The sequence below is a fragment of the Symphalangus syndactylus genome, chromosome 1 (genome assembly GCF_028878055.3).
Source record: "Symphalangus syndactylus isolate Jambi chromosome 1, NHGRI_mSymSyn1-v2.1_pri, whole genome shotgun sequence".
Lineage (NCBI taxonomy): Eukaryota > Metazoa > Chordata > Mammalia > Primates > Hylobatidae > Symphalangus > Symphalangus syndactylus.
Window position 1 is genome coordinate 127,164,882 of NC_072423.2, and position 26,344 is coordinate 127,191,225.

General features: G+C 35.5%; 1 protein-coding gene across 2 annotated transcripts in view; it reads right to left on the reverse strand.

The window, feature by feature from the left end:
* Positions 1 to 525: 525 nt before the first annotated feature.
* Positions 526 to 26,344, reverse strand: part of PDCD6IP (programmed cell death 6 interacting protein) — a 69,386-nt gene continuing 43,567 nt past the window's right edge. For both annotated transcript variants that reach the window (XM_055284124.2, XM_055284114.2), the window contains exons 10-18: positions 25,528 to 25,705; positions 23,382 to 23,493; positions 22,020 to 22,189; positions 14,875 to 15,123; positions 13,582 to 13,716; positions 12,339 to 12,433; positions 3,393 to 3,516; positions 2,092 to 2,279; positions 526 to 1,181 (exon numbers count right to left, since the gene is read on the reverse strand). In XM_055284124.2, the coding sequence (XP_055140099.1) occupies positions 1,007 to 1,181; positions 2,092 to 2,279; positions 3,393 to 3,516; positions 12,339 to 12,433; positions 13,582 to 13,716; positions 14,875 to 15,123; positions 22,020 to 22,189; positions 23,382 to 23,493; positions 25,528 to 25,705 (1,426 nt within the window). In that variant the 3' untranslated portion in view covers positions 526 to 1,006. The remainder of the gene's footprint in view (positions 1,182 to 2,091; positions 2,280 to 3,392; positions 3,517 to 12,338; positions 12,434 to 13,581; positions 13,717 to 14,874; positions 15,124 to 22,019; positions 22,190 to 23,381; positions 23,494 to 25,527; positions 25,706 to 26,344) is intronic.

Genomic DNA, 26,344 nt, shown 5'->3' on the forward strand with positions numbered 1-26,344 from the left:
AATGGCTTATATCTATTCATACATATTGGGCATTAAATGTCACTAAGTTAACACAGTAAGGTGGAAAAAAGGATAAGAGGGTACAGTAAGTGTTCCTCAAACAATTCCATTACATTATGAAGTATTGCCAATGGCGTATTTATTTTAACCAGGTTATGGGAAAAAAATCCAAGAATTATTACCAGAATTTGCATCAATTTTCTGGAGACGCTAACAATAAAACATTAAATATACACATTTATTTGTATATTTATTTGAAGAATCTTTGGTAGCAATTGTTTGTTTCTTCCACATTATAGGACTTTTAAAATAAATGTCAAAAATCGTTTACTCATCAGCATACGAAAGATAAACTATGATACTATTCTTTTGGTTTCCCTGTAAAACGTCCTTGATAATAACTTGTACTATTCATGCACTTAAAAACAGTATCTGTTTAACTTATATACATACAAAATGAGACTAATACCAGAAAAAAAAATTAGACAGTAATGAGAATCAATAACAAAACATAACAATGACAACTGTTCTTAAGTAATTTATTTTAAAATTATAAGATTTACAGTGCCTTGATTATGCAAAATAGCATAATGGAAATTAAACCAAATCAATAAACCAAAGAGAAAGAAAACTTAATTTTCTCGAGTATCCATACTTAAACCATCTTTGTAAGCATCTGATGTCCCAACCGTGTCTTATGTAGAAAGTATAATCGTTTCAAATGTTTCACTTGCAGGTTTAATTTCTCATTTTCAATTTTTATGAACTGTAATGCAATTTCAAATCCTATTATACCTAGTGTTTATACTGCAACAGCAGCAAATCTCACATGTGTAATCAAATGTGGAACTGGGGCACAGCTTCTAGCTGTAGACAGAAATTATATACTGCATTCAGTCCAGGAGAGTACATTACATTAACCAGAGCGTAGAGTTTAGTACACTTATTGCAGGGTTGGTATTTCTTTCCCTCTGATCTGAATCAGCTGAGCTGCTGAGCAGACATATTACTGCTGTGGATAGTAAGACTGCTGTGGGGGCTGAGGGAAGGGGTATGAAGGCTGCTGGGGTCCTGGGTATGGAGCCTGTCCAGGACTCTGGTGATACACTGGTGGATATGGCATATTATACTGGCCATACGCATAAGGATTATAGCCCATGGGCATGGGCATTTGGCAATACCTGATAGGGAGAAGAAAACAAAAAAATCTTGATTGGTAAATCAATACTAAAAAATAAAACAATAATTATTCTAGAACTACGTTTTTCATGAAAGTCATTTCTATTTTTTAGTCTAGAGAGAAAAAAACTGTTTCAAGGCACTTGTCAGAGAAAAAGCATTCCTATCCTGTTATTAATTAAAACAAAAGAGTACCAAGTGTTTAATACTATCCAAAAAAAATACTGAAGAAAATAAGATTAAATATTCAAGTATTAAAGAAAGAAAAAAAATGGAGACCCTTCATTTTAACGTGGCAAAACTAGTCATCTAAATACATTCCTCTTCCACAATATTCAATATTCACTTTGATGTACATAAGTTTACAACTTATAAAGTTCTAATATTTGGCAGACAACATGTACTTACTAGGTAAAATTTAGAGCACATCTTAAAAGGTAGTCAAATGTTTGGATTCTTAAGATTAAGAAATTACCACAGAGATTAACCTTTAAGAAAGTGCAACCCATTATTAGATAAATTTCTATTCAACTGCTTATTAAATGCTAAGTATTCTAAGTATAGAGACATAAACAAGGCCTTATCAGTTTTCCTATGCTAAGCTCAGAAAAGGTACCTGTTTATCACCTAAAGTCCAAGGAAACACCTATTGAACTCTGTAATACAGAAGAGATTATTTAATATAAACCCAATATGCAAAATATAAAAACATAAATTTTAAAAGCCTAGGAAATAGCTATCCTATTCCTGTAAGTGACCATAACATTATTTTCTTTTCTGGATAAGCTGACAGTGTAGCTTATTCATTCATGACACCTCCATCTGGAGAAGGGGTGACCCTGTTTTTAACAGGTTAGCCAGAGCCTAGAAACAACATTAGCCAACTTGGGATACACAATGTTGCAGCCTTACCCAGGATATCCTGGATAGGTGGGATAGGGTGGTCCCTGAGCCTGTGGAGGAGGAGCTGAGCCAGGCGTTTGTGATGGAGCTGGTGCAGCAGTCCCAGCCCCCACCGGAGCTGGAGCAGTAGCAGAAGGAGCTCGATTTGCTGGAAGCACAGGTGGTGGAGGCCTGGCTGGGGGCTGGGGCTTAGTAGGCTATAAGAAAAAGTCAGCATTGACTATAAAATGTTTCATATTTCTCTCAAATTGCTATTAATTAAAATTAATAAGGACATATCAGAAACTCTAGAATCCAACCAAATATATTTTTAATTCCCATTCTTAAATACCGGCTTATTACTATAGAAATATATCATAGTTGAATAATTCTCCAATCTGTAGAAACTCCATAGCCACTGCTCTTTTCCTGGTGCCTAATATTTAGTCATTTACTGCTTCCTCCAGTGGTTGGACATTTGAGGTGGAAGGAAACAGCACAGGTACTGTTTACTACCATCATCTCCTCCTAGTCCCCAAACTTTATATGAAAAATGTCAAACACCAGAAAATTTTAAAAGAATAGTATATAAAATAATCACACATCTACCAATGAAATTCAACAACTGTTAACATTTGTCATTTCTGCTTTATCTATAACTACATCCATATATATTTGCAGAATCGTTTGAAAGTAAGTTGCAAACTTCATGACACTAGCCCTAAAGACTGCAGCATTCAAGTTCTCATAAGGATATTCTCCTACATAATCACAATACTATTTTCATCCTTAAAAAACTAATGCTATTCCCCAATGTCATCAAATATCCACTCTAAATTCAATTTTCTCCTAATTAACACAAAAAAGCTCATATAGCTATTTTTATAAACCAAAAGCAAATAAAGTTCATATACTGCATTTGATTGTAAGGAAACTTTCATCTCTTTTCATCTAGAATATGCCTCTTTTTAAAAAAATCTATGACATTCACTTTTAGAAATGATCAACTCAGTTATTTCATATAAATGTCCCATGTGATAGATTTGTCCAATTGTTTCCTAATAGCATAATTTAACTTCTTATTTTATCATTTGTTTTATTTGCTGTAAACAGAAAGTTTAAGGGCTTGATTAGATTCAGGTTAAGCATTTTTTTGTCAAGAATTCTTGAACGATGCTGTGTTCTACATATTGCAAAATATCAGAAGGTTGGTTACCTGATGCAGGTGGTAACCACTAGATCCTTCCTATGTAAATCATGTTTTATCCGTTAGAACAAGTAATCATCATTAATGTAAAACCTCTGTTTAAAATATGTATTTGCCTACTAACCGGCATGGTTCTTGGCGCTGGAGTTGGAGGAGTTGGTGCATGCCCTCCTGCTGGCGAGGACTGATATGCAGGTGTAGGAATTGAAGGAGCACTAGGTTCTCTGGCAATGCTTTGTTGCAAGTCCCTTATCAAGGACAGAGTGTTAAAAATTAACATGATAGAAAAAATTAACACACATAAAATACCAGCTTTTCTTTTCTTCATACATGAAACATAGAAAATGGATTCCAAACATTGATGGCATTTTAAAATATACTACATTTCAAATTAGTACAGCGACTATGGAAAACAGCATGGAGGTCCCTCAAAAAACTAAAACTACATCTACCACATGATCCAGCAATCCCACTGCTGGGTATATATCTTAAAGAAAGGATATCCATATATTGAAGAGATATCTGTATTTCCATGTTTATTACAGCACTTCCAACAGCCAAAATATGAATGCAACCTAAGTGTCCATCAGCAGATAAATGGATATAGTGTAGTATATATACGCAATGGAATATTATTCAGCCATAAAAATAAATAATGAAATTCTGTCATTTGCAGCAACATGGATGGAAATGGACGACATTACGATAAGTGAAATAAGCCAGGCACAGAAAGACAAATATTGCATGTTCTCATCCACATGTGTGAGCTAAAAACAAGGAGACAGAGTAGAACGATGACTACTAGAGTCAAGGAAGAGTAAGGGGTGGGGATGAAGAGAGGCTGGATAATAGGTACAAAAATACAGTCAGAGAGAATAAATAAGTTCTAGTGTTTAATAGCACCATAGGGTGATGACAGTTAATGACAATTTATTGTATATTTCAAAATAACTAGAAGAGAAGATTTGGAATGTTCCCAACACAAAGAAATGATAAACATTTGAGATGAATATCCTAATTACCTTGATTTGATTATTATGCATTGTATTCATGTATCAAAATATCACATGTGCCCCACAAATGTGATGAATATCCTAATTACCCTGATTTGATTATTACACATTGTATTCATGATCAAAGTATCACATGTACCCCATAATATGTATAATTATTTATCAATATAACAAAAACTGAAAAAAAAAAAAACTACATTTTTATTCTTGACTAGAATCTAAATCCTCTTTCTTCCTATTGTTTAATAAAATGAAGTTGTATCTTTTTTCTATTTCTGAAGACTAGGGGGAAAAAGTAAACATTTTCGGAGATCACAGTTACAGCTAGAGTAAGAAACATATCAAACTGGGCAAGTAATCCTAAAAGACTGCCCACCCTCTAATAAAAGGTAGTCCCTGGATTTAAAAAACTCCTAACATCATCTATCTAAAAGTTATCAGAAAACTACAATGACTCATAGTTATGTAGCTAATGTTTTAATCACTGTATCAGTGTTTATACAAAATAAAACAGGTGAAAAGGCTAACCTTTTATGCAAACCATTATGCAAATTTCTAGATAAAAACGTTCTGAAGATATTCAAAGAAATGTGGCATTGAGTTCTTTTATATTAAAAGATAACACATTACCTGTCACTAAGGTAAACTCATGAAAGATATATTGCTGAAAATACTATTACAATTTAGTATTAAAAATTAGAAAATTTTGTCTCCTCTAACAGTAAATTGAAATTTATCCCAAAATCACAATAAACAATACCTAAGGTAAAATGCACTCCATGTAACCCAGTCACTTCAGACATAAAGAAAACTAGTATACATTCATCAAAAAAAAAAAAAACTGCTTCTTAATATAAGTAAATAACTGCTTATAAAATAAATAAGTTTTTAATCAATATCAAAATTCTAAAAGGCCAGATTTTGAAATATCTAAAATATATACGTATATTATAAAGCTTTAACACAATACCTTTCTTTTCCTTTGATAAACTCTAGGGATAGTTGCAGTAAATAACACATTTATAGAGCAAATGATAATTTCCTAGCCACTTATAAAAGATATAAATCAATGCTATTAAATAAAACCAATAATGTGAAAGAGCAAAAAGATATAAAATAAAATGCCACCAGTACTATGCCCAACAACACAACAGTAGTATTCAAACCATTAGTAAAAAGAAAGTAAAGCGCACAGTAAAACATTCATTCTTAAACGCTTTAAATTTCTGATGAAAGATTTCAATGAAAACAAATTAAAAAGCAAAGCCGCCAGCTAATAAGTATACAAAAAAGACATATTAGTCATCAGGAAAATGAAAATTAAAATCATACAATGAGATAATACTACAAACCCAGCAGAATAGCTAAGGGCAAAAACGTGGAGCAACCAGAACTCTCATATATTGCTAGGAGGAATATAAATTAGTACAATCACGTTGGAAAACTACTTGACAATATCAACTAAGCATACACATACCCTTTGACCTAGATATATACCCAACAGCACTGCATATAACATGCTCACCAAAAGCATGTACTGTCTAAACAGTAACCATTAGCCACACATGGCTATCAAACATCTGAAATGTGGCTAGTCTGAATTGAGATGTGTTGTAAGTATAAAATACATATTAAGCCAGGCTCGGTGGCTCACGCCTGTAATCTCAGCATTTTGGGAGGCCGAGGTGGGTGGATCAGGAGGTCAGGAGTTCAAGACTAGTTTGGCCAAGATGGTGAAACCCCTGTCTCTACTAAAAATACAAAAATTAGCTGGGCTTGGTGGTGGGCGCTTGTAATCCCAGCTACTCGGGAGGCTGAGGCAGAGAATTGCTTGAACCCGGGAGGCAGAGGTTGCAGTGAGCCAAGATCGTGCCACTGCACTCCAGCCTAAGCGACAGAGCAAGACTCTGTCTCACAAAAAAAGAAAAAAAATACAGATTAGATTTCTAAGACTTAGTGTGAAAGTAAAATATCTCTCATTTGTAATTTTACATTGATTATATGTTATAATAATACTTTGGACATACTGGGTTAAATGAAATATTGAATTTCACCTGTTTTTTTTTTAACTATGGCTACTACAAATTTTACATTTTCAATTGCATATGTCACTGCATAGTACTTCACCATATAGATGTAGTTTTATTTAATTAACCAGAACCAGACATTTGACTTGTTTCCATATTTTTACTGCTACCAGCAATACTGGACAGCAGTGACTTACAACATTCATGCCAGGACTATTTATAAAAGCTCAAAACTGGCAACTACTCAAAATATTCAACAGTAGAATAAATAACTTGCATATTCACATAATAAAATATATGCAGAAATGAGAATAAAAGATCTACAAATACACACAACTATACCGATGAATCTCACAAATATAATGTAGAATAAAAGCCAGTCATGGAAGAGTACATAATATGTGATTCTATTTATATACAATGCAAAAACAGGAGGAAGTAATCTATGTTCTTACAAGTTAGGATAGCGGTTTCCCTGGAAGAGAAAGATAAAGACTGACTGACTGGGCGGATGCATTAAAAATGCTTTTAGGGTGCTGAGAATTTTCTGTGTATTGATCTAAGTGCTGGTTGCCTGGGTGTACTCAGTTTGTGAACATTCAACAAGATATACACTTATGTATACTTTTCCGGTATACATTATATCCAGTAAGATTTCAAAGGATTTTGGCCTTGAGTATTAACAATGACTTTAACAAAATAAACTCTCAGATATTCAAAAGCTAATATTATATGGCCTACTTTTCCATCTTTCATTCACCTTTCAATCACTGAGCTGAAAATACTTGACAAGTGTAAATAAAATATACACTTGTTTACAACAAACCTGATTTTTAAATTAGATATATGAAATATAAAATATTTTAAATGACAATATTCCAATCTTTATTCCTTAGAATATCCAGAGCTTCCTTGTGCGTAAACAAGCCAATTTCCATATTTATTATTTTCTTCCTTTTTACACAAAGCATACTCTACACACTGTTCTGTGTCTTTTTACCATAACTATCTTGGAGATCTTTCCATATCAGTAAATTGAAAACATCCTGTTTTTTAAAATAGCTGCACAGCATTTCACTATACAAGTATAGCTTTACTTCACCAGCCCTGGTCACTTTATTTGTTTCTACTTTTTTACTGCTATTTGCAATGTAGAAATGAATAAGCTCATAAATATGTCATTTCTAGCATATTCTAATATATCCTCAGAATAGACTCCCAAAAACAGAATAGCTGGATTAAAGGATGTTTGAATTTGTAGTCTTATTCTTCACAGCTAAACTACCCAACACAAGGATTGCACCATTGGGTATTCTCATGGCAATGTATGAAATCTATTTCTCCAACATGTGACAACAAAGCATGTTATCAAACTTTCAGATTCTTGCCAATCTGAAAAATATTACTTCAGACTAATTTTAATTTGTATTTTATAATGAATGAGGGTATTCATTTTTTTTTTCATTTATTTAAGAGCCATTTGTATTTCCTTTTCTCCAAAATTCTGTTTGCATCTTTTCCTCAGTTTTCTATTGGGTTTTCTTCTAGTTCATTTCTAGGAGTTCTTTTCTAAATAAAGTAAATTAGCCTTTTGCCTGTGAATAAGTTTCAAATATTGCATTCCCAATTTGTCATATCCTGACTCTGTTTATCGTATTTCTACAAGAAACTTACTCTTTTCTTTTTTTTAAATGGCTTCTGGATTTTAAGTAGGAGTTATTAGATCCTGCCCATCCCAGCTTTATTAAGAAATTCTCCTCCATTCTATTTTACACCTTATATTTCATTTACAAATTTCAAGTTTGGTCCACTCAGAACTTACTCTGGTATAAAGATAACTTTTATTTTCTAAATGGCTGGGCAGTTGTCCACAACCTCTTCTGGCTGGTTGAAGATCTTTTACACTAAATTCACATATGTATTTGAATCTATTTCTATTTTCTATTCTGTCTTTGTCTAATCATGTACCAGTACCACTGTGTTTTAATTAAAGATGGTATTATATACCTTAATATCTGGTAGAATTAGTATCCCTTCACTACTCTTTTTATTGTTTTCCTAGCTGACCTTGTTTCTTTTTCTACTTGAACTTTAGGATCAACTTGTCTAATTCCAAATGAAAAGCAGCTGACTTTTTTTTAATCAAAAGCATGTTGAATGCATATGTTTATTTATTTTTTTATTTTTTTGAGAATAAAAAAGATCCACCTCCCGGGTTCACGCCATTCTCCTGTCTCAGCCTCCAGAGTAGCTGGGACTACAGGCGCCTGCCACCACGCCCGGCTAATTTTTTTTATCTTTAGTAGAGACGGGGTTTCACCGTGTTAGCCAGGATGGTCTCTATCTCCTGACCTCGTGATCCGCCCGCCTCAGCCTCCCAAAGTGCTGGGATTACAGGCGTGAGCCACCACACCTGGCCGCATATGTTTATTTCTTTATTTATGTTTGTTATTAGAGATAGGGTCTCACTGTTGCCCAGACTGGAGTACAGTGGCTATTTACAGGTACAATCATAGCGCACTACAACCTAGAACTCTAGGGCTCAAACCATCCTCCCACTTCAATCTCCCTAGTAGCTGGGACTAGAAGTGCATGCCATCACACCCAGTTGATGCATAAGTTAACTTAGAATTGACATCTTTATGAAGTTGAGTCATCCTATCCAAGAACATGTTTTTTAACTTGCTCAAGCCTTCTTTTGTGTCCTTGAAATAGTGTTTTCTTCACATAGGTCTCATATATGACAAACTTATATTTTATATTTTATCCTTTTTCTTGCTACTGTAAGTGGGTCTCTTCATCTTATCCTCCATAGGTTTATTTACATGAAAGCCACTGATTTCTACAAATTATTTTTATGATCAACAACTTCAGTAATAATTATTTTATTATTTGCAGAGTTTTGGGGTTCTCTTGGGTTTTCAAGTAGTTGTACAATCATAATGTCTATAAATAGTGCTAGTTTTACTTCTTCCTTTCCAATTTTTTAATTTCTCTCTCATGTGATTGTCTTGGCTGGTACTGCAGTACAGTATTTAAAAATAGTGCTGACAGTGACATTTGTTGTCTGTTCTTGACTTCAGAGGGAACTGTTTATAGTGCTTCTCCATTAATCACTATACTGAGTTTTGGGCAGAAATATATACACACACATACATATATATATTTTCATGTTACAGAAGCATCTATCTTCTATCTATTCTTACTTTACTGAGTATCAGAACACTCATTTTCTCAAATGCTTCTGCCTCATCTATTAAGACAAACCTGTGATCTTTCCTTTGATGTGAAAACACTGAATACTGAATACTGGAATAAATGCCCCCCTCCCCTTGGTCAATAATTATTTTTTAACATCCTGGTGACTATTACTGGCAAATTATTTAGGACTTTTGCATCCATATTCATAACTGAAACTGGTCTGTAGATTGTTTTGCATTAATCTTTGTTAGGTTTTTTTCATCATTAAGACTAATATGGAGAATACTCATCTTTTTTTAGGCTGGGGGGTGGCTCACACCTGTAATTCCAATCACCTGCGGTCAGGAGTTCGAGACCAGCCTGGCCAACATGGTGAAACCCTGTCTCTACTAAAAATGCAAAAATTAGCCAGGCATGGTGGCACACACCTGTAATGCCAGCTACTTGGGAAGCTGAGGCAGAATTCTTGAACCCGGGAGGCGGAGGTTGCAGTGAGCCAAGATTGAACCATTGCAGTCCAGCCTGGGCAACAGAGCAAAACTCCATCTAAAAAAAAAAAATCACCTTTTTTTAAACATTTAGAATCATTTTTAAAACATTCTAATTATTTGCTTTTTATAGGTTTAGTAGAAATATTCTAAAAACAACTAACCTGCTCTTTCTTAGAGGTAGAAGAAAATAACTTCTCTCATGAACATGAGCAGAGAGGTGAATGAACATGAACATGTTCATTCTCTGTGAATGAATATGAACAGAGAGATGAATAAAGATCTAGTTGGCTGAAAGGGTCATCGGTATAAGACTCTTTCAGCTCTTTATTACTAATGAATATATGGCTTTTTATGTACCCGAAGGACAGTTTGGATATAAAATCTTTAGCATGTGTTTACTATATGATATAAAATCTTTAGCATGTATTTACTATATGATATAAAATCTTTAGCTCATATTTACTATCCTTGAGATTACAGCAATCACTCCACTCTCTTCTGGCATACAGAGCTGCCAGCCTAATTTTTTTCACCTTTTTATAAACTGGCTTGATTGTTTTGCCTGACTGCCTAAAGGATTCTGCCATTATCTTTTAAGGCCAATAATTTATATGCCTTGATGCTGACAGTTATTGACCATTTTCCCCTACCATATCATATCCTCTTTCAACAACCCTCACTTGTTTTAAGAAAATGTTCTTGAGTATCATTAAATAAGTGTTCTGTTTACAGAACGTTAAATAACTGTTCTGTCTGGTTTTTCTTCTGAGAGAAATTCAGTTTTGCCTATATTAGATCTTCTGTGCCCATCTGCTCTCTAATCCTTTCTAATTCTTTCTTGACTTTGGTTTCATTTTAATTTCCTCATTTCTACTCTGTGTTCCTGTGTGTTCTTCAGTGTTTATTCGCCCTTTGTGCTCTTTTCCATGTCATGGTTTTATTCTTCCCTTCTACTTCTTTCCTGAATTCTGACACCTCACATCTTATCACTTTCTGTTTTCTTACCATATTCCTGCAGTTCTGGAATTTCTGCTCAAAGTGTTCCTTAGAGGAGCAGTCCCCAACCTTTTTGGCACCAGGGACCAGTCTCGTGGAAGACAATTTTTCTACAGGGGAGCGGGGAGATGATTTCAGGATGAAACTGTTCCACCTCAGATCATCAGGCATTAGTCAGAGTCTCATAAGGAACGCACAGCCTAGATCCCTCACATGGGCAGTTCACAAAAGGGTTTGCGCTCCTATAAGAATCTAATGCTGTGGCTGATCTGACAGGAGGTGGGGCTCAGGCAGTAATACTCGCCCAGCCGCCTGCCTGTCTGCCACCCACCTCCTACTGTGCAGCCCAGTTCCTAACAGGCCATGAACCAGTGCCAGTCCATGGCACCAGGACTGGGGACCCCAGCCTTAGAATGACTGCCTTCTTACATTTGTTGTTGTTGTTTTTGTTTAGTTCATGGTCAGATGTTTGCTCATAATTTTCACCTATTCTGTGACAATATTATTTTGGTAAATGTTCTTCATCTATGAAGTTTTATTAAATTTTGTTAATGTTTTTCATGGTTTATCAGCGCTGTGCTACTCTGTATTGATTACTAAGCAGGAAATGAGTCGTATGTTAACTGGCCCTGCTTTCTCAGCAGCCTCCTTCTGAAAGTGATTTTGCTGGTATTCTCTGAGCTATTCACACTGTCTCCTCCCTGTTCTATAGCTCTAGTTTTATGTAAGGAACTATTTGCCACTTCAAAATAAATTGCTTGTATTTTTTTTTTTTTTTGAGACGGAGTCTCGCTCTATCGCCCAGGCTGGAGTGCAGTGGCGCAATCTCGGCCCACTGCAAGCTCCGCCTCCCGGGTTCACGCCATTCTCCTGCCTCAGCCTCTCTGAGTAGCTGGGACTATAGGCGCCCGCCAGCACGCCCGGCTAATTTTTTGTATTTTTTAGTAGAGACGGGGTTTCACCGTGGTCTCGATCTCCTGACCTCGTGATCCGCCCGCCTCGGCCTCCCAAAGTGCTGGGATTACAAGCGTGAGCCACCGCGCCCGGCCAAATTGCTTGTATTTACTGGCACTTCCTGAGATCTGCCACCTGAACTGTTTTATCATTTCTGTGACCTCACTGTACTTCCTGCATCTAGACTTTCTGCTTCTTTTCATCCTTCCATTCCCAGATTGTGCAGCTGTTTACTTGTTGCTTTGTAAAATACTCTATCTAGTTCCTTCTTCCATGAGAAAAGGAGGGAAATTGCTATCTCATACTACCAAGTTCATACCAAAAGTCTCTACATGATTTTTTAAAATTAAATTCTTTAAGTACAATTTGATACACAAAACAGACTTACTTTAAGAGTTCATCTCTTTCTGTCTTCCGTGCAAAAACTATATCGCTGCATTTGTTCTGGAACCTGACCAGGATTTCAGTCAACTCATTGTAAAACTATAAGCAAAGAACAAATACAAGTAATGAACAAGAACAATTTTTTAATCCAGAGAGTAATGTGATCTAAAGCTAATTTGTCAATGATAGTTAAAGCCGAAGAACTGAGATCTGCATGAGATACATTCATACAATTTACTAGGCCCAACAACTTAATATTAAATATGATCTAAGACTCCTAAAGAAAATAAAAATAATAAAATCATTTTTACAGAACATTATCAAAAATGTAACAAGTTAAAAGTTTCATGATCATGAAAATCTTCCTAATTCCTAGAGAAAAGTCAATTGTTTAATAACATTAAACCTATTTAAGTGGAAGGATTAGGTTTTCAAATTCACTACAGAAATGCAAGCATACTTCAGAAACCCTTAAAAGAACTTCTAAAGGCTCTCTGGAGGGTTTTCTCAGCTTACCTATTTAAACAAAGCATTTTAAACCAAATTAAAATGGCATTTTACTATCCTCTCTATTCGGAAGGCTTTGCGGTATTTTCACCCTCTTCAGAGGGTTTTACCTTTTACTTACTGTATTTATATCAAGGTAATTTTATTCAGTGATTATTATGAAGTTAAGTACCAAAAGGAATTATGCATCTGAAAAAACTTAAAAATCACTGTTCCCTCAAAAACAAATTGGTAAAAAGAAATATAAGTGAACTCCCTAAACTTTTTAAAGGACAAGGCAAGAAAGTACTTAGATATTCAGTAAGCCTTCTGACACTTGGGCAGGCCACAAGTCTGTCCTCAGCAAACCACCACACAGAATATAAAAGTCATGTCCCCCAGCTTTTCCATCACAAATCAGCTTTGACTACTCCTGTCCCCTCAAAATTCATCAAATTAGTCAACTTACTATCCCTTAAAAAGGTGTCATTGACATCTCTGCTAATTCCTGCTACCTGGAATATTTATACCCCTTTTCTGCCAGTTGAAATACGCAATTCATTCTTCAAAGTTCCCATGAAATGCTGCCACCTTCATTAAGCTTTCTCCCTCCTATAACAAACTTCGCAGAGGCAGTGGCATTAAAGCTAAAATTCCAGGCAAAGAGTAATTTGGTTCAACTGGAAATACCATTTAATTTCCAAACTATACATTCACATCTGTACTTGCTAGCTATGGTTCCTTTTGCATGTACTTCATACCTTTGTGCCTTCCTTCAAATTAGCTACAAGTTCAACAAAGTTGTCATATGCAGTGGCTAAATTCTTCAAAACTTCTTCTCTTAAGTTAGCTTCATTATTAGATTGTTTCATTTTCGAAAATTCCTGATGTGAGACCTTGTTAAAAGAAAGATTTATGTATTTACATTTATTTATAAAATTAATATAGCTCATAACATTTTTATTGATCTTTTCCAATTATGAAAATCATATGTAATTAAATACATATGCAAAATTACTAGAAATACCTAGTATACTCTTTTGAAGCCTCATTATGCTTTAAATCTTTAAGTAAAAATTTCAAAAATCAAATAGGAGTCAAAACAACCAATAATGATCACAGATTTCTATTAGTATATAACACTTGCAAAAAATATAAAATGAAAATTATTTTACCTTTTGGAATATTTTATATCATATATAGATACAATGTTTAGGAGTAGAAATATATGTTGAATTTTGCACATTAACTATTTAATAGTTTAATAGGGCAAACTTTCAAGTCTTTGTCAGTCCAAACTACCTATTTGTAAACACGAATACTAACTTCAAACTTCTCAACATATTTGGTTTGCATTATTTTTTTTAAAAATGACTGAAGTCTGTACGTATGTTAGCCATATAATTAAAGGCATCAGTAATTCCAACTAATTTCGATTTTCCTCCCATATGCAAAAAAAACCAAAGCTATTAAAAACTTGGAACCATGAAAAATATCTGAAGGATCAAGCACTCCTAAGTAATATGCAACATTTTAGCCATAGAAATGACTTTGTTTCTGCCGGGCATGGTGGCTCACGTCTGTAATCCCAGCACTTTGGGAGGCCAAGGTGGGAGGATCACGAGGTCAGGAGATCGAGACCATCCTGGCTAACACGGTGAAATCCCGTCTTTACTAAAAATACAAAAAAATTAGCCAGGCATGGTGGCAGGTGCCTGTAGTCCCAGCTACTCGGGAGGCTGAGGCGGGAGAATGGCGTGAACCCAGGAGGCAGAGCTTGCAGTGAGTCAAGATCGCGCCACTGCACTCCAGCCTGGGCGACAGAGCGAGACTCCATCTCAAAAAAAAAAAAAAAAAAAGAAGTGACTTTGTTTCATAGATATAAATAAAACTGATGTGCCAAGTTTAATTTTACAAAATATACATGTATTAAGTTCTACTCTTAACTACAGATTTTCTCCAATGTCATTTTTCTAATTGAATATAGGTTTAGTCCAGACATATATTTTCTGTAATTTTTAAAACATAGATCTTATTAAATATATAAATTTCACCTGAATATTTTTAAGAAGTCCCTCCTGTTTCTTTAGAGATTCTTGGACTTTAGTTGTAAGACCTCCATAGACTCGATCTAGTTCAGTAACAGAAAGAGCTTCTTCATTTATCACACCATCTTGAGCCAGAGCTGTCAAAAACTTGCTTGTCATGTCAAAATTCACAGATTTCAAGTCATTCTCCAGACCCTCTCTTTCCTTCTTTACTTCATCAAGATTTGACAACAAGGATTTTAAGACATTTACAACCTAAACAATAAAAAAGACACCTTAGTTTAACTGAAAAAAAAAAAAAGCCAATTTCAAGAAGGAAATAATATATAAAGGTTCATTCGGGCTGAGAGAGAGAGATGATTTCTCAGAGAGCCAAATATAAATTGAACGTCAGGTTTATATAGATAGACACTGTACCTTCAGTTGACTCATATTAAAACAAAAGCAGCATTAATAATAACCAACAGCTACAATTTACTGAACTCTTATGTGTTAGGCACCATGCTAAACACTTCAGAAATATAATTTTATATATTCCTTACAATACCCCATGGGGTATATATATTTATGACCTCTACTCCAAAGATAGGGATAACGAGTCTCAGAAAAATTAAGTGACATGGTTATACAGCTACTAAGGGGCAGAGGTGAAATTTGAGACCGAAGTCTGACTAGCTCCAAAACCAATCTCTTAGCCACTCTACACTCTACTCCCTCCCAATTATGGCTGTGAAGCAGGGGAAGGTATGACTTTGCTGGGTAAGTAGATATCCTATTTTGCCTAGAGAGACTGAGAGATAGAGATATAGAGAAACAGAGGGGAAGATAGAAATAGAGATAGTTATGAAACAAGCATGGTAGATGGAGACAGAAATAGAGAAAGATACAGATATAAAGGTATATACCACATTAACTTTATACACTGGGAGAGAAAAAGGAAAGAGGGTTCTTGTGCCTCTCTTCATATCATTAAGAGTTTTGGGCCAGATGTAGAGGTTCATGCCTGCAATCTCAGCACTTTAGGAGGATCACCTGAGCCTAGGAGTTCGAGACCAGCCTAGGCAACAAAGTGAGACCTCATTTCTACATTAAAAAAAAAAATTAGTTGGGTGCAATGGTGTGCACCTGCAGTCACAACTACTCCAGAGGCTGAGGCAAGAGGATTGCTTCAGTCCAGGGGGTCAAGGCTGCAGTGAGCCATGATCATGCCACTGCACTCCAGCCTGGGTGACAGAGAGAAACCCTGTCTCAAAACAAAATACAAAAACACAACAGAGATTTATCTCTTGTATTCAGTCAAGACACTCTCTGACCTATACCCACCTGATTCATAAATACCCCTTTATATTCATAGTGTTCAAGTGCCTTCTAATGAGCACTTTCGAGCTGCCCCTTTCACTCATCTCTTCATACTTTGCTAGGACCACCAAGAACATCAACCCAATCTCCCTATTCTGCTTGCCCCAGTGATGCTCATAGAAAGAAAACTGGCGGAAAGACAAAGGAAGAAAAGGACATCATGAGCCTCGTCTCCACCCCGTCTTTCTCATTACCAGCAGCAATTCCAATTCCCATGCATCCCCCTACCAACTGCCTGTTTCTAAAAATTCCTATCCTACTCTCTTCCACAGTCTTAGTTAGCTCCTTGATAGGAACGTCCAAAGTAACATCCCTTTGTGAAGACCAGACTCGAGGCTTCTGCTAAATGTAGGTGAATTTCCTTTTTGGCCTCGTTTACATCCCTATCTCCTAAACATCCTAATTTTAAAATGGAAGGAAAGGAAAGGAAGAGAAGGAGGAGGAGGAGAAGAGAGGAAGGAAGGGGGAAGGGAAGGAGACAGGGAAGGAGAAAAAGAAGAGGGTTCAGGGGAGAAGGCTGTGGAAAGAGAAAGAAATTATGATTCCTAGAGTCTAGAAAGCATCAAACCACAGAAACTAAAAGGAAGGAGGAGGAGAAGGAATCATACATGGGTAGATATGACAAAGTCTGTTTAAAGACCTAGTAGAACTTGCTATCAGACGACGTGAATAAAAGTTTCCTTCCAAGTGACTTCCACGACATATTATTAAATGAGAAAAAAAGGGTATAAAAGCATATATAGTATGCTGCAATTTGAGTAAGACAGAAGGAAAATCAGAAAATAAATATACACATACATAATATGTATATATGTATACATATGTATGCATAATTTGGGGGGGGTTGGGTTTTTTGTTTGTTGTTGTTCTTGCAAAAAGAAAATCAGTAAGGACAAACCAGAAACTAACGAATATGGTTACGTACAGGAAGTATACAGGAAAGAAGTAGAAGGAAAAGGAATGAGGCTTCTCTGCATGTACCTTTAGAATCATGAACATTTTTTACACGCTCAAAAAACAAGATTAAGTCAAAACTTGAATATAGAAACAAATGAACTAATGGTCTATCAAAGTGAAACGTAATTACATAGAAAATAAAAAACACCTCAACTCTGACTACACTCCCTTAGAGACCATAATGGACTTAGTTACTGTGCAATCAAGGACAGGTTACTGCTTAGAAAATTCAATTTTCGCAACTGCAAAATGGGCATAATAGTACCTATTTCAGGACTGTTGTGAAGACTGAGATAATCTATATAAAGTGTTCAACATAACTTCTAACAAAGGGTAAGTATTCAATCATATTACCTAGATTAGGAAGAAAAGCTAACTGCAACTTCCATGGTATCCAACTAGACTGATACAGAAGCTTTCTAACCAGACTGATACAGAGGGCCAAATAGTTAACAAATCCTGTGATATTCAAAAATGCAATAATTCTAACTTTCTGGGGAAAAAAATGCCATTTCAAACAATGAATTTATGAACGAACTTGTGGACTACCACACAAAGATAGAGATCCCTTATATTATAAACATCTTTTTGAAAAAAATCATATGTAGTACACTAGTTTAACATATTTCAGATTATATGACACTGGCCTCATTTTAACAGAGTAAATGAAGTAGAAAATGAATTAAAAAAACTGCTTCCACAAATGAATGACCAAGATATAAGAAAACCACTGCCTAAATTTTCTTATAAATTCAAATTTGAGGTTTAACATGTTATCAAAGTATAAAAATAATTAGAATCCTAGCATATTTATTTCTTATACACAGCTCCAGCTATCTTTCAACTGCAATTAAATGTATCCCTTTATTAAGTTAGGCTGCCAATGATGATCATTCAAACAAATACTTTTTGTTTTGGGTACCTTTCTAGATGCTATGGACACAATTACTAACAAAAACAGTCTTTTCCTTCATTTGGGGACCAGAGAGGATTAAATAAATATGCAAAGGGGAGGATTAAACAAATACACAAAAATAGAATAATGTGGGTAGACAATGACAAAGATGGAGAAGAGGTGACATCTGAGACTAATGAAAAAGAGGTAATAGCCACAGAAATGAGAAGAAAGCCCTGCACAGAAGAAAACGCAAATGTGAAAGTCCTGTGGCAGGCACAAGCTTGGCAGGATCAAAGGAAAGAAAAAAAGGCCACTCTGGCTGAAGCATAGTAAACAAAAGGCAGAACAGGAGATGAGGTCAAACAGAATGGCAGGAATGGCATCACCTAGGTTGTCAATACTTTGTCTTTCAGACCAGGAACTTACAAACTTTTTTGGTAAGGGACCAAAAGTAGGCCACAGTCTCTGTTGCAACTCTTTAACTCTGCTTTGTAGTGTGAAAGACAATGTGTAAATGAATAAGCGCAGCTATGTTTCAACAAAAATGTATTAACATTGAAATCTGAATTTTATATAATGCCCACATATTAAAACATTCTTTTGACTTTTTTTCAGCCATTTAAAAAATGAAGTAGAAAGTAGAGTTTTACATTTTTTAAATGTAAAACTCATTCTTAGCTCACAGGCCACACAAAGAGAAGAGGCAGGCTGGATTTGGCCCACAAGCCACAGGTTCCTGACCCCAGTTTTAGATTTAAAACCCTCTGTGGCATTTAACAGCACCAAGTACAATATGAGACATAAGAAATGCCCTCAACGGGCCAGGCGCAGTGGCTCACACCTGTAATCCCAGCACTTTGGGAGGCCAAGGCGGGCGGATCACAAGGTCAAGAGATCGAGACCATCCTGGCCAACATGGTGAAACCCCGTCTCTACTAAAAATACAAAAATTAGCTGGGCATAGTAGCGCATGCCTGTAGTCCCAGCTACTTGGGAGGCCGAGGCAGGAGAATTGCTTGAACCCAGGAGGCAGAGGTTGCGGTGAGCCAAGATTGCGCCACTGCACTCCAGCCTGGGTGACAGAGCAAGACTCGGTCTCAAAAAAAAAAAAAAAGGAAAGAAAGAAAGAAAGAAATGCCCTCAATGAAATCTTCTATTTTACTTTTATAACCTTGTCATTTTATTTTCAGAAAAGGCAAATAAGCAACTACGTCTACAGCAACAAACGCAGAAACTTGATACATTTACCCTACACTAAAGGTAACCTAGAGGAGTTTTTTGTCTCTTTATGTTAGGGACCAAGGTACTCAGCACAGTTCTGGAATAGTAGGCCTTCAAAAAACACTTGGTAAGTAAATAAATAAACAAACAGATTCCAGCCATTCTCAATATGTCTATAAACTTCCTGTCATGAGAAATCAGGAGTAAAAGCTGTGTTTGCAGATCCTCCACTAGTCTGTGAATCCAAAAAAGGCACTCCTCTGGGAGGGAACACGGTTTTAAACAATTCTCTTTATGCTCTACCTCTAAGGAGGTAAAGGGTTTTTTTTTTTAAAGGTACTCCCTCCATTACTCCCAGCAGATGTAACACTTTGAGTATAACTGAACATCATCCTTGTGCAAAAAAATAGATGTTCCTTCCTTTGGCTAGACTCAGCACTATATACATTAGGGCCAAGGCTTGGCCAGCCAACCATAGACGAGACTTCAGGCCACAGTAGATCACAGGCAACCAATCACAAGCAGTGATCCTAAGTATTTAATACAAAAATCTTTAAATACAAATTACCACTAGTCTGCAAAATTTTTCAGAGTATCTCAATATCTAAAACCAGATGCCCAAAGAGACTGAAAATAAGTAACTAGACAGTAGGCTTCTTCACAATAAAAGAAAAAACAGCCCTACCATCAAACTTGGACTTTTTAATAAAACATGTACATTGCATCACTCTAATCAGCAATCAAAAAACTGAGTTTTTATCATAAAAATTCTGGCTAAAATGCATCATCAACTATTATGACAACCATCTGAAATAGCTTTGATAAACCTGATGCTTGCCTTATTTGATTAAGGCACATGACAAACGAATATATAGAGAGTACTGAAATTTTTGTGGTTACCCCGTCAAGAAAATCTAGCTTCCATAAAATTACTTCATATTGACTATAAAAGTTCCTTTCTCCTGTGTAACACAAGTAAGGATTAATAAAACTGATACAACTGAATAAAATATCAACAAATCAGTGCATACTAATGCAGATTTTGCTTAGCACAAACCACTTTTGCTTTTCTACTGAAAGCAGAAGAATCAAAGGACGAAAACCACATAATTCTGAGTCATGTACAAGACACCAAAAAGAATACAAAGAGAGTACTAAACAGAGATCTTTTTCTAAAATTAAAAAGGTACCAGAATTTATTGCTGTTCCAAGGGTCTGCAGTTTCTTCTTAGGGTTCTTTGTTCTTCACAAGTTAATCTTCTGACCACCTCCCTTTTCTCCCCTATGTCCTCAAAGCAACAACTCACATTCCTTGTCCCATTGGGTTCCCCCATTAGATTCAGGTTCAATGCACATTCAACTACGTAGCCTTCTCTTCCCTTTGAGAGGTGCCCAGTACCTGTGCATTTACCCTATACTAAAGGTAACCCAGAGCAGTTGTCTCTTTATGTTAGGGACCAAGGTACTCAGCACTGTTCTGGAATAGTAGGCCTTCAAACACTTGGTGAATAAATAAAAAAAAAAACAGATTCCAGCCATTCTAAACATGTCTATAAACCTTCTGTCACGAGAAATCAGGAGTAAATGCTGTGTTTGCAGATCCTCTGTACCTCGGGTAACTCTCTAGACACAGCCACTACTCAGCCCTTCTCCGATCCTACACTTTACTTTTTCTGCCTATCCACTCTGTTCTCATAATGTGCCAATCTCTTAAGAAGCCTCTGAAGAGAACTACTCCAAATTACTGAAATTTAAGTACTTCATCTAAATCCTCATAACATACTTCCTATACTTTCCCTGTGACATTTTTAAACTTCTTCCCTATATTACAGTCATCCTTGTACATGACTAATATTCCACAATGGATCATAAATTGAGGGTAAAGCCTGTGTATAATTTGTATGTTAATTTTCCAATGTACCTACCATAGTGCCTTACACAGAGCAGACATCCAGTAGGTCTTGGAATTTTTGAAATATATAAAATGCTTCTATGGAAAGACAAATAAAGAACAAAACTCATACTTTTCAGAACTTACTATCCCAGGAAATACACTTTTTTCAAGAAGTTTTCAGCAGTTATTTCTTGCCCTTTGGCTTGTTTTCCTGTGCAGAGATTTGGGACCTCTATCTCTTCCTACTAACTTACCCTACCTCCCCGTGACAGGCCATTAAATTATACTTGCACTTTCTCTTCTTTTAGGACTTTCCAAATCAGATGCCCTACTATTCAATTTTCTCTTTCCTGTCATCAGTAGAAATACCATGATGGTGCTATCCATTTATTAACATGCACACCTTGTCAATCTTTCTTTCAAAGGTAGTCCCGGTGAAACAAGGTGGAAGGGAGTATAGAATAATGTAAGAAATAAAGAATTTGTGTATCTGGCCATACCCAGTCCTTTCATTTCAGGAAATTTCTATACTTCCAAGCTTCTCTCTTTTATAAAACCCAAATTAAATACTGTTGACCTATGAAGTATCTAAAATTTAGTTCAAAAAAGGGCATTCAATAAATGGAAGTTACTATTACAGGACAGTTAATATTAGTATAATTACCTATTATACAGTCTATATGCTACTTTAAATATAACAACCCCAATTTATTTCTGCATTTTTTAAAGATGACAATAAGAAATTGGCAGTTCATTATATAAAATGGCTTGAATGTGGTTTTCTTAAGCAGATGACAACCCATATCAAAGTGCCCTTCTTACCTCACTGCCCTGCATGGTCTTTGCTGGATTAGCAGAAGGGATGGCAGCATTCAGCTCAGGCTCTGGCTTACACAAAAGCACGATGGTGTCACGATGAGACTGGTAACATTCTTTCACTTGTCCATCTGCTTGCACAGCTTTATCTAAAACTGTTCTGAAGTTGGTTCCCTCTGGGAGAAAATAAAAGTTTGCAGAGCACAGAAGTGATTCTAACAGCAACATTTATGGGCTGGTTATATGTTGAGTTCTAGTCTCCAACTTTACTTATCTTCCCCTTCTATAGATCCCAATTCACTTAATAATAAAAACAGCTCCTAACAGTCTTTGCGTTCTCGTTTTTGGAAAGATGACAAAATCACTTATAAAATCAAAAGCATAGCTATACCTTAAAATACAATTGGTGGTTACTACCTGCCAAATAAAAGCTAATAAATATTAATCTTCTCCTACAACTCATGAATGTAGGAAGAAATCACTCTCTCTAAAAATTGGTCCATTTATTTTAAAAGTATTCATCTCTCAAAAGAGCAATGTGACTTAAAAAAAAGATATTTAGAAAAATCTCAATAATATACAAACTTTTTACAAAGATAAATAAAACTAATCTCCAGCCACCATGAAGACAGCATTTATCTCAGCAAGCACAAAACCTTAATAATCAATGTCTTAAGAAGCATAAATTTGGCCTCAAAATAACTTAAAGCTCATTTTTCTTTTTTACCACCCAGGATTCACTACTAAATGAAAAAAAATTACAAAGCCATAAATGTAATATGCTCTCATTTATGTTTTTAAAATATGCACAGGGGCAAGGCATGGTGATTCAAGCCTGTAATCTCATCACTTTGGGAAGTGGAGGCAGGTGGATCACTTGAGCCCAGGAGTTCAAGACAAGTCAGGGCAACATGGTAAAACCTCGTCTCTGCAAAAAATATAAATTAGCCGGGCGTGGTAGCACATGTCTACAGTGTCAGCTACTCAGGAGTCTGAGGTAGAAGGATTGCCTGAGCCCTGGAGGTTGGGGCTGCAGCAAGCTGTGATCCTGCCACTGCACTCCGGCCTGAGTGACAGAGCGAGACCTTGTCTCAAAAAAAATAAATAAAATAAAACATGCACAGAGCTTGGAATAGAAAACGAAAGTTGGAGGATCAATTTAACTTTTCACTTTATACCCTTCTTAAGAATATGTACTTCTGACAATTGGCATATTACTTTTGTGAACTTTTTTAATCTTTATACTAAAACTGAGGAAAAACAGTTTCGGTAAAAACGATTTTACAACTGAGCCTAATTTAATCAAGCAAAAATGTGGGTCCAAATTGGGAATTTATTCAAATGAAGGTCATTTATACACATTTTTACCTGCTCTTAAAGGCTTATACAGTTCATTAGATGGTGTCCTTTGCCAGCGTTCCTTAAATTTTGCTCTTAAATCATTATCAGTTGCTTCTTCTTCATCCAACAATCTTAATGACTTTAAAAGGAAGCAAAAAGAACCCTGAAATGTCATTTCTGGTATAAAAAATTTAATGCATTTAATAAATGTTCATACACAATATAAGTGAGAATTTGGTGAGATGGGAATACTAGGTTAGAATATAAATTGACTTTTTTCTTGCAGACATCTAAGTTATAATGCATTTAACAAAAAGTCTTCTAAATTTAAGAGTGAATTAGCTATCACCTTTCTCAGTAAAAAAAAAAAAAAGGAAGAATAAATAAGAGACTATTTACATCCATATAGCAATTTAAAGACAGTTTTAAGATTAAAATAAATAAATGGAAGCCATAAACAAAACAGAGGGGAAAATTGATCAATTACATTAAAAAATAAAAGATTTAGACTTTCATTCCAATACAACAAACAGAAAATTATGTTTAATATATTTTTAAATGCCTTTTTAATGCGTAGATGACAGGACAGTAGGGGGCCAGAAACACAAGGAAATACTAATCTACCAGTAGACACAGTGCTAGCACCAACAATATATGACAATCCCTGATAGCTTAGGACAAAGAATAGCAAACTTCTGTCACACACCACAGAGTAAATATTTGAGGCTTTGTGGGCCACAGTCTATGATAGAATTCTTCTTTTTTGACAATGCTCTAAAAAGATAAAAATTATCCTTAACTAGTGAACCACACAAAAGTAGGTCACAAGCCAGCACTGGCCCACCATCCATAGTTCAGCAGCTGTGTAGTTCACCATTGACTTGGATTGTGAATTTAGAACATGAAAAGTCAACAAGAAACATAGGTAGGGACAATAAAAGGTGAGAGGTCAGATCAAAAGCACTCTCCACCCTCAAACTGGTATACTTCCAAATAGGTGATTCTCAGTGGATGAATTTTTAAAACAGAAAACTGCCCTACAGAAGAAAACATGCCTGTCTGGACCTCGGCTTTAAAGAAAAAAGAAAAAAAAAAGAAGTATTATCTGAGATTCCTGATCAAAAGCCTGAACTTGGGACTAGAAACCACACTATCTGTGTGACACAAAGTCCTAAGATAAATTACTACTATAATTAAAAGATTATAAAAGAAAGGAAAAAACCTCTTAAGTTTGAGGAGGTGCCAGGTATATAATGCCTTTTTATGGCAGAAGCAAACACAAATTCTTTCTAGAATTCACCTTAAACCCAGATCTCAATGAATTCCCACAAATAAATTACCGGAAATATGAATGCACAATCAAAACTCACTGAACACTAAATGGAATTCAGTATTCTGTACTGGATCTTGGAACAGAAGGAGGAACACTGGTGGAATAACTGGTAAAATCTGAGTAATAATACTGTACCAGTGTCAATTTCCTAGTTTTAACAAATGTGCCATGACCACATAAGATTTTAACTTTCAGGGAAACTAGGTGAAAAATATACAGGAACTTTCTATACTAAATTTGCAAAGTCTCTGTAAATCTGAAACTATTTTTTAAAGTTTTAAAAAACAGTAACAAAAAAACTGAACACAAGAGAAAACAAGCTACCATAAGCAAAAATCAGCAAAAATTACAAATCATAGAATCAAGCCCACAAAAACTACAGATATTGGAATTATAAGATAAATAATATAAAATAAATATATTTAATATATTTTAAGAAATTAGGGATAAATTAACGGGTTTAACCTTCCAGGTTAAGACAAATTAAATTAAAAAGAAAAATCTTGCTACATGCTATGTATAAAATAAATCAATAATTACAAAGACTGAACAGTTTGTATGATAGTTGATTTCTCATAGTATACTAGTTTTACACAGTGGTCATTTGAGTTTCATTAATGTGTACTTACTTACCCTTAAGATAAGAATGAAACCCATTCTCACTCAAACAGAATTTCTCTTATGCTAAAGGGAATGCTCTGGGCCACAGTAAATTCACCAAAGTGATGAATACTAACTACACTGTGAGCACTAGCATGAGGAAGTCTCCAGTCCCAATCCCTGCTGGACATCAAGGGATCACAGTGTTTATACTTGAAAAGCAAATCTTATAAAACATACCTCATCTAGGATTTCTCTATTTCGCTGCAGTAATTCAGGCAGTTCTTTAATCAACTGATCAACAGTCTGGATGCCTCCCTGTTCAATCACAGATCTGGATTTAGTCAATATAGACTGAGGTACAGTGTCTCCAGACACATCTTCAATTGCTGCTGGAAGATTAAGGGAAGCTAGCACCCTGAAAAAATGAGATACTATGTTATATTGAAGTCTAAAACAATTTAACTCCTCATCAATATTTACTTTATTTAATTTAATCTTCTATAACCAAATCAACAGCAATGGAGTTAGCACCCAGAAAAACTGGATAAGCCCTATCAATGAAAAACAAAGCAAAGATTAACAGAAAAACAAAAAAATCAGTGAATGATAAAATTAAACCAAAATCATTAAAAAATGAAGTTCACAGTTCAGAATTAAAAGCCAAAAAATAGGCTGGTGCAGTGGCTCACACCTGTAATCCCAGCACTTCGGGAGGCCAAGGCGGGCGGATCACCTGAGGTCAGGAATTTGATACCAGCCTGGCTGACATGGTGAAACCCCATCTCTACTAAAAATACAAAAATCAGTCAGGCGTAGTGGTGGGCATCTATAATCCCAGCTACTTGGGAGGTTGAGGCACAAGAATCACCTGAAGCCAGGAGGCAAAGGTTGCAGTGAGCCAAGATCTCACCACTGCACTCCAGCCTGGGCGACAGAGTGAGACTCCGTCTTGGAAAAAAAAAAAAAAAGCCAAAAAATAAGAAAAACTATGACCACATTAAAATATATTAGGTATTGTTGGCTTACAGTTCAAGCTTCTTTCAAAGTAATTAAA